Source organism: Cariama cristata, unplaced genomic scaffold (assembly GCF_000690535.1).
Source record: "Cariama cristata isolate BGI_N322 unplaced genomic scaffold, ASM69053v1 scaffold6088, whole genome shotgun sequence".
Classification (NCBI taxonomy): domain Eukaryota; kingdom Metazoa; phylum Chordata; class Aves; order Cariamiformes; family Cariamidae; genus Cariama; species Cariama cristata.
The window spans coordinates 43,411-52,128 of record NW_009631580.1 but is presented as its reverse complement, the minus strand read 5'-3'; the positions used below and the strand labels follow the sequence as shown (position 1 = coordinate 52,128).

Below are 8,718 nucleotides of genomic sequence, written 5' to 3'. Positions count from 1 at the left end.
CTGCTGCCATCAGTGGGAGGCACCAGCTTGCTTCTCATCTGAGCGGGACAAGAAGACCCTTGTCCTCACCAAGCTGTCACTTTAAGAGTAGTTAAAGTCTGCTATTGCAGTCCAGGACTTGGTAGCTGGGAGAAGGAAAACTTGTGGGCTCTCCAGCTGTTTATTTGTGTGGGTTTTCCACCCAGCCCTCTCCTCTCCTCTGGCCTCCCCTTGCCTGTGCACTGGTCCAACCTCTGCTGAGTCTGGTGGGCACTGGATCTGGCTTGGACTTCAACTAGCTCATTTACAGGGAGTTTTATTGATGAATCTTCACAAGGAGACAGATGGCATCTTTATAATATGTATCACAGAGTCCAACGCAAGAGCCCCATTGCTGGCTCAGCAAATGGGACTTTCTCTTTAGTTTCATCACGGCTGCTTTTCCTATGTGAATGGCCGTGTCCGCAATGAGTAAAAACAGTTACCCTGATTCAGCAACAACAGGAGCTTGGTCATATCCCTTCTCCTGGAGGATCTCAATTGCCTTTTGACAGCTGACTTCTGGGAGGAGAATGAGAGGGGCTGAGAGGTTCAGTTTCTGCACCTTGATGTTCCACCACCTGTTGAAAGACAACGGCGGCACCAAGCTGTTATGCTCTGCTGCGCGGCTGCGGGCCTTGCTCAGGGCGGCAAGGCCGATGGAGATGAGACCAACCACACAGAGATATTCTGCCCACCTGCAAAACTCGCCCCACTCCTATCCCCAAAGCACCAATGCTGCAAGTCAACCATGGCCAAGTCTTGTTGATCCGGTGTTCATACAACTCCAGAGGCAGGGCTGAGGCCAGTGGTTGGCAAGGTGCTGAGCTGTCCTGAATCCAAGTAAGCTACTGAGGGCTTCACTTCAATGAGTGGGGAGGTCTACCAGTTCTACTTCTTTGGTTTGTATCCTTGGCCCTCAAAATGCAGCATTTGCAGCTCCTCCAGGAGAAAGCCTGGCGGAGATGCTTGTGTGACTTACGAGGGACAAGCTACGCTTGTTTGCTGGGGACCACGGGCAACACCCAGCTCATCTCAGCCCTTTGTCCTTGTGGAAAAGGCAGGGCAATGCTAGAGGCTGGAAAGGCCAAGAGCAATTCTAACCAGGCATGAGAGGCTTTGGAAATGTATCTAATTTTTAGGAACTATTTTTCAATAACCTTTGGTTATAGCAACCCAAAGGAGCAGGTGACGTCAATAATACCTGCTGTCTTTAAAGTAAGACCAGGCGCTTTCTAAACAACTGGCATTTGCCCGGCCACACGTCACCTGGCATCAGCAGTTTGTGATTCCCTGCCTTGAGGGGACTTTTACCCCATGGTGTCCAGGAGACAGCTGAGTTGGTCATCTTTTCTGGCCTGCAGCTCTGGAAATTGAAAATTTACTGTTCCCTGCCAGGAAAGCCCTCCAGAGCTGTTTGAAAGGGTGCTTGCTACAGGAGGGACCGACCTCCCCACCAGCCTGATGTTCCTTTGAGCACCAGCTATGGAGTAGAGAGAGGAGGTTTTGAGGGGAGGAAGATGTCCACCTCAGCGATTCTGCTCGGCAGAGGTGTCCAGGTGGCCTGGACAATGACTGCCACGTGGGAGCGGAGCAGCAACTTTGGGACAGAAACAGCTCCTTTATAGGCTTTGATTGGACAACTGAGATATCTAACCACTCAAAAGAGAGGAGCTGACATTATCTCCTTCCCAGAGGGATCTGGACTTAACTACATTTTTTCTAAATACTAAAAGATAATACTTTCCTTTGAAGATGATAATTTCCAGACTCAGAAAGCTGATATCCTTAGCACAGTTTATACCAGCAGAAGTTGTCTTACCAAGGCTTGTGCTCCTGGACATCATTTAGGAAACCATTTTTTATCATCCACTTATCATTCAAAAATTTGGACCTAGAAATCACCAACAAAGAGTGAGTCTGTGAGCCTTCCAGAAGAAGTCGTGCTTTGTTTCATGCACTAGACCGCAGCACTGCCCCGGGGCTCCCATGATTTTTGCAGCTGGCTGCTCTTAGCCCCTTTTAAGGTCAACGGGAGCTGCGAGTGCTCAGTAACTCTTAGAAGCACGTCAGCTATTTGCCTTCCTAACTTTAGGCATGCAAGTTCAAAAACCGTAGCTTGACTGATTCCTGCTCCGTGCAGTAAGTCAGTGACAAGAGGAAATAAAACCCAAGTGTCCCAACACCCAGCCCCTGGTGCTCGCCACGGTAGTATGATATTTCTCCCTGTTGTTTATTCATTTTTTTTCCTGCGAGCTGCTTGAAGGAGACCTTCAGCTCTGGGCTCGCTCTGGGTGCCATGCTATATCAGAGTTATTGGGGTGGTTCTCCAGCAACCCACACCACCCAGCTCAGCAGCGCTCAGCTCATGTGTCTGAAGGGCCCCATGGCCCCAACCCGGTCCATACACAGAGCTGGGGAGAAGGCTATGGGAGCTCCCACCCCGACGCTGGAAAACAGGGAGAAACTCACATGTAGTTCCTGACGGAGTCGGGCAAGATGACGACGCAGCGTTGGCCTTCCTTCAGGTCCCTGGCAGCCCGCACGGCGACGGACATGGCGCTGCCAGAGCTGCCGCCTGGATGAGTACCAAGAAGAGAGAGACAAGCGTTGGGGCTGCCCAGGGTGTAGGGCCACAGTCCCGGTGCGTGGGGCACGGCGCTGCCCCGGCTGACGGCACAGAGGCACCTGGGCAAGGCAGTAGCAGAGGTGGGACCTTGTAGACCGGGGCAGCTCAAGATGCTGGGAATGGGATGACAATCGGCCCCACAGCCTTGTAGGCTTTAGGGTCAGGAAGAGGTAGGGACATGTTCGTATGGTGGCTCTTGGCAGTGGGTTTTTGAGGCGACATAAGAACCACCTTATGAATTTCATGGACTGCTTCTTGTGGCGACTCTGCGAGCACGCCAAGGGCTGAAAGGTTCAATACAAAGATATTCATCCCACTGCTGCCCACACCGCACGCTTCCCTTGGGTGAGGAGAAGACCATGCCAAATCTAGAGCTTCTGGCTGACCTATTTGGCAATCAAAGATTGGCTTTAAATGCATTGTAAAGACTGAAAAAGACATAAACATTACAGTCATGCTTGGAATACCAGGTCAACGTGATGGGAAGAATTAAACGCTCCCTGTGTCTGTGTGCACGCATGTGGTTTGCTGCACGTAGGGAGAGCAGGTCCCTGCTTTACAGAGGCAATTCTTCCACCAGTAGTTCGAGTACTGGAAGTCAAACACATTCCACTATCTGTGTGCCAATTACACACTGCATTCAAGGCAGCACGTATTTTACAGCAGGTTAATTAGCATTGGGTCACATTTTTCAAACAAATGAGGAAAGGCCCTGAAAAATGCAGTTCAGGGAACATGAAGCTATTCACAAATTATAGTTGAGTTCAGCAAGTGGTTTCTGCTGAAACGCAGTGACTCTGTGCCTGCTAGGTTACATCTACATTTAAGCTTTTCATTACAAACGGCCTGATCTTTTCCAAAACTCCCCGGGTGTGAGCACTCAGGACTTTTAACAGCTGTAACTACAAGCCCACATATTGTCTGGTCCTGGATGCAAACCTGTAGCTATCTGCTCGGTGGCAGGGAAAGCTGAAAAAAATGCTGATGCTGTGCAGAGGCTCTTAGGGACCGGGCAGGGTTTGTCTGAGGGCACCTGTTCATTTTGGAAAGCCGGTGCGATCACTTATAGCTTGTTGGCACAAGGAGAAATACTCAGTAAGAACATCTTACACTTTTTTTTACTTTCCTGGTCCAAACCTGGCACCTCTCGCGTGGCAACCGTTCAATGACAGAGAGTACAGCCTCGCAGAGTTAGCGGAGCGACAGTTTTAGCCCACCTGTCCTGCCCCGAGTCCCATTAATCCTCTCTTCAGCCCCTGTAACACTACCCCACACAGAGTTAGGGCTGAAGATCCAGTTCCATGTACGAAAGTGCTCCAGTAAGAGGAGAGTTATTGCTTCTATAATTATTGTGGCCGACATGTCGGATCCCAGACCACAGACTCACTGCCACATCTCTGTAGTCTACAGCGACCTACACACCAGCTCGGGGTTCGGCCATTCATAGAACCATAGAATCATAGAATCGTTGTGGTTGGAAGAGACCTCAAAGATCATCAAGTCCAACCGTACACCCGATGCCACCATGCCCACTAAACCATGTCTCGAAGTGCCACATGTAAACGTTTTTTGAACACATCCAGAGGTGGTGAGCTCTGTTAACCTAGCAGTCACCAAAAGCAGACAGCACCTACCCTGAAGTGTTTTGGTCCCAAAAGGATGAAGTGCAGAAAGTTTGTTAAGAGAAGCAACGGTTGTCGTTGATGCTTACCGCACAATAATCCCTCTTCTCTGATCAGCCTGCGAGACATGAGGAACGAGTCTCTGTCGTTGCATTTATACCACTGATCGACCACCTGAAGAGAAAGCAAGAAGGTTGGGTCTTGGCGGGGTTATTTCAGGCTGTCCTGATCCTGTGAAGCACACCATGGTGCTGATGCCTACATCATCTGGCAGCTTTGAGCTGCTTTCCACACTTGTTGTATTTGTCAGGGCACCCCTGGCCCGGAGGGTTTGTCCTTGCTTGCTGGTACCCACTTTAGCCTTTCCAGGCAGCCCCCTTTCCTTGGAGAGTTTGGGATGTCTGACAGATCCAGAGTCAAGATGCAGAAGAGGGAGTGGTGTTCGTGATGTCCTGGGCTGGGCTACACTAATGGTCAAGATTTTTCCAGGCAAAATCAGATCCAACTACAGAAAGAGTTTAGGATTATTACAGGTCACAGCTCTAAAGCCGTGTGCCGACAGCAGAGAGGTAGTTAACACAACATCTGAAAGCAGAAGGAATTTGGGGTCTGAGGCTGTGGGGGACCTTTCTAGGAACAAGGACAGGGGAACGCAGGCAGCTTGAATTAAGGCTTTAAAGCTCTGTGCCTGGTGGCAAAGGATACACCGAGAAGAAACTTGACAAGAAGCGGTACAAGGTTCGTGATCTGTTGTCTTGCATGGCTTGGATCTTGTCTTCCAGCCCAGAAATGGTGCAAGGTTTCTGCTCTGTACATGCGGTGCCTGCACTAGCGAGGGCTCAGCAAACACTCGTGTGATGAAGAGCAGCCTCAGCACTGACCTTTCCTGCGTGATCGTAGTGAGAGAGGCACGCTCTGAACGTTGGTGAGGCTGGCGCTGTGGTGTATTCCTCGTTTGCCCCTGTATTTGCCTTCTCCTTGTAGGTCAGTTATAATCAGATTTACTCAGAGAGATGCTTTAGTGCTGGGGTCCCAATCCCCCTACAACAGCTCATCTGCACTGGGAGGGTACACAAGTAGCCTTAGGGCTGGCCCATGGCCGGGTGTCAGAGCTGGCTACCTCTGGGCTTGGGAGCAGGCTGGATGCAAAGCCAAGGATCAGAGAGAGGCCTCTCATCACACGGCTACTTACTGATCTGTCAAGGACGGTAGGGATAAAGTCATGCCCAATGCCCTCCACTTCGATGGTTGTGGTGTTTGTCCTGTTCATCTCGCTGGGCAGAGCGACGATGGAGCCCTCGGGATCTACACCGATGATCTTGGAGAGAAGGAAGTTTTGTTAAACCACAAAGGGAGTTCAGAAATAGTCAAACACACAACTCAAAGGAAAAATTACCCCCGCCCTTATCAGCAACGTTTTCCTTCCCATGATATTCATTAGTATTCCCATCCACTGGTAGCATGGGGACATTTCAGGATAAAAGGGTGCTGTTTCCCACTGGCTTTTTAAATAGATCCTAGGTAGTGTTCAGCTGCTGCAGAAGTGACTGGTGGCTTAAAACGTTATCACTCTCAAGGTGTTTGTCATCACCCCTTTGGCAGAGCCTGCTACTTCCAAAGCTCAACCCTGAGGGTAGTGTGAGCGCTCCTTAACCTGCTCCAGCGCAAAGCCAGCCAGCTAGCTCAAACCCGCGCAAAGCCATGGCTACAGACGTCCTTTCTGGATCTAGTTGGGCTGGCTGACGGTGACACCTCCCTGCTTCCTTATAGCTTTACTGGTCGCCTCCCTCAGCACACAGCTTAAGAGGGGATGGTGACACTGATCCACAGGCAGCTCCATCAGTCAGTGAGATCATCTCATGCCCAGGTCCTCCAGCGACTGGGTCCACACCATCTCCATTTGTCTCCGGCGTACCAAGGATCACTCACACACTGACTACAGCGGAGAGGCAATAACCATCAAACCTCCTGTCCGCCTTGAAGCACAAGCTCTGCAGAACGAGCGTCTATGACCGGTGTCAACCATAAAGCATGGAAGCTTTTGCAACGGCAGATGAGAAGCACTTGCACAGTCTGCATCCCCCCGCAGAGCTGCCAGAACAGACAATTTCAGCAGGCAGGTTAACCAGGAGCAGTGATGCTGGCAGCCGGGCCAGCCGCTTCGGTGATGGACGTCCGAGAGTGTCCTGCAAAGGGCAGGTCACCAGGCAGGCTGGGATTAGGAATGGGGCTGTGGAGCCTTTGACTCCTAAGGCACTTGGATGGATCTAGGTCAAGCTGAGCCTAACACCAAATTGCTTCCAACAAAAGCCAGACTCCTTGTGAAAAAACAAATAGGTGGAGACAACAACCGCTAGCTCAGGTGAGCCGGGGGGGGGTTAGGCTTGATCAAAAGCACAGGGAGGAAAACCCAGAGGGGTCACGGCTCCCAGCGGGCAGCCCTGCCGTCCAGCTTACCTTGCACTCCGGGCACTTCTCCTTCAGCTTCCTGGCGACGCCAGTGATGGTGCCTCCTGTGCCAGACCCAATCACCACCATGTGGACCTTGCCTGCAGGTCAGGGAAGAGAGAGGCTTTCAGGGACTCAGCATGGCCTCCAGCATCGTCTCCCCTTTATTCAGGGCCCTGCGCAGATGCAGAGCCCGTGTCCCTCGGCTGCGAGAACCCCGTGTGTGGAAAGGAGGAGGTCATGCTAGCGGCCAAAATGTGGTCCTGTGGAGAAGCTCAGATGAGTTTGCAGGATCTGAGCACAGCTGATTCTGCCTGAGTGCAGGGGGCTGGAGCTGACCTCCAGATCTCCCACTGGTCTCCGTGATTTCTGCATCTTTGGCATCTACTGGCTTAAGGGGGAGAGAGTACCTCAGCACTTCCAGCCCTTTCAAACCATTCCACGTCGAAGCAAAGCACGCACGTGAATGGCAGCACCTACCAATAACAGGCACAACTTTGCAACTAGTGTTAGCATCCACGGCGGAGGGATGGCAGACCTCTGCCTTGGCACCCGTGTCGGTCAGATGTAGCCCCGTGGGCATCAGTGAAATTATACTGCTTTAGGACTGGTAGGAGCAGAACCAGTCAGGACTTCAGAGCCTTATGGTGCAACTGCACTGGGAAAAGGGGACTTGTAATTCACTGCTGGCAGCCAGCAGGAGCAAATCTAGACATTGCACTGGAGGGAAGGTTGGGACTCTCTTGTTGCTGTTGCTACCCAACTGCTTTAGTGTTATGATAACTGCTCTCTGGTTAAAACCCTTGAGTCTTGTTTACGTTCTGCAGCGCTCGCAGTACTGGCAATAAATTTCATTTCTATCTGCACAAACATGGACTGGGATAGTCCTTTATCCTCCCCCAGCTGTCACATCAAATGTCATTAGTCTGTGAAGTTTCAGTCTATTTTGACTTGCAAATGAGCGTGCTGGATCAGATGCAGCCTGCCATGCCCTGATGGATTTACATTCCCCAGTGAGGCCTCTTGGGCCATCTTGTGTTCCCAGTTGACAGGTTGCAGAGATGTTGTAGCCACCAAGAGACAGGTTCTTCCTCCTTGGGTAGAGCCCAAATTTGCTAAGCCTCTGGCTTTTGGAATGGAAGGCCATCGCAGGGAAGCCCTGCAGGCTCAGGTCTATCTGGAGAGGATTATGAGAAGTTGCTACGCTCCGCGTCTCAGTGTTATTGAGGATGCCTTCACCTACAGAGGCCCTTTTGGCTGTTTGTAGACTTTTAAGTCAATGAATGTTGTAAAATAAGCCTCTCGGAGAGGGTTATAGCCCTCTGCACATCCTCAGCACGTAGAAACAACAGCGCAGACGGTACCTTCACACTGCTCCAGGATCTCCTCAGCTGTGGTGTCGTAATGAGCCAGGGGGTTGCTTGGATTTCGGTACTGTTTATTTCAACAGAGAACAGCAGGAGTTACTGTGGGAAGTGTAGGTCAAATACCAACCTAGCAATAGCTCCTGATGAGCTTTCCCCAAAGCATGCAACCGCTCCCTCCTCTCCCTGGACTGCAACCCGGCCAGGCCAGGACACAGGTATTCCTTCCTCCTGGTTGTTCACTTTGGGACAGATTTCCAAGGACACTTGGGATTTGGGCACACTGGAAGATTAGCTATGCCCACAAACACTCCCTCTTCAGCACTCGGTGCCCAGTCGGTGTGGGGATGGTGCAGCTGTCCCCGTATGCTGAACTGCCCGGTTTTGTGGGATCTGGAGGGGTTTTTTTAAAGCCCTGGGTGCTGGAGGGAAGACAGTGCCTCGGTGTTTTTGTTAGCGCTTAGATAGAAGCATTTTAACCTTTTCTGATGCCTTGAAAAAGTTGAAACCACAGCCCTACAATACTCCTAAAAAGCTGAGAAAACAACAAGAAACCCCTCCTCAAAAGCTATATTAGAAAACTTTTTTCAAGCATCGTATATGTCTCTAATTTTGAGAGCCGCTTTGTCACTTAGAG

The 8,718-nt window shown here is 50.9% G+C and overlaps 1 protein-coding gene across 1 annotated transcript in view; it reads right to left on the bottom strand.

The window, feature by feature from the left end:
* The window catches only part of LOC104166162 (cystathionine beta-synthase-like), a 22,791-nt gene that overhangs the window by 3,619 nt on the left and 10,454 nt on the right, over window positions 1–8,718 (bottom strand). The window contains exons 7-13 of the mRNA XM_009706006.1: window positions 8,082–8,151; window positions 6,727–6,818; window positions 5,462–5,587; window positions 4,359–4,443; window positions 2,491–2,596; window positions 1,841–1,912; window positions 465–599 (exon numbers count right to left, since the gene is read on the bottom strand). Coding sequence (XP_009704308.1) covers window positions 465–599; window positions 1,841–1,912; window positions 2,491–2,596; window positions 4,359–4,443; window positions 5,462–5,587; window positions 6,727–6,818; window positions 8,082–8,151 — 686 coding nt within the window. The remainder of the gene's footprint in view (window positions 1–464; window positions 600–1,840; window positions 1,913–2,490; window positions 2,597–4,358; window positions 4,444–5,461; window positions 5,588–6,726; window positions 6,819–8,081; window positions 8,152–8,718) is intronic.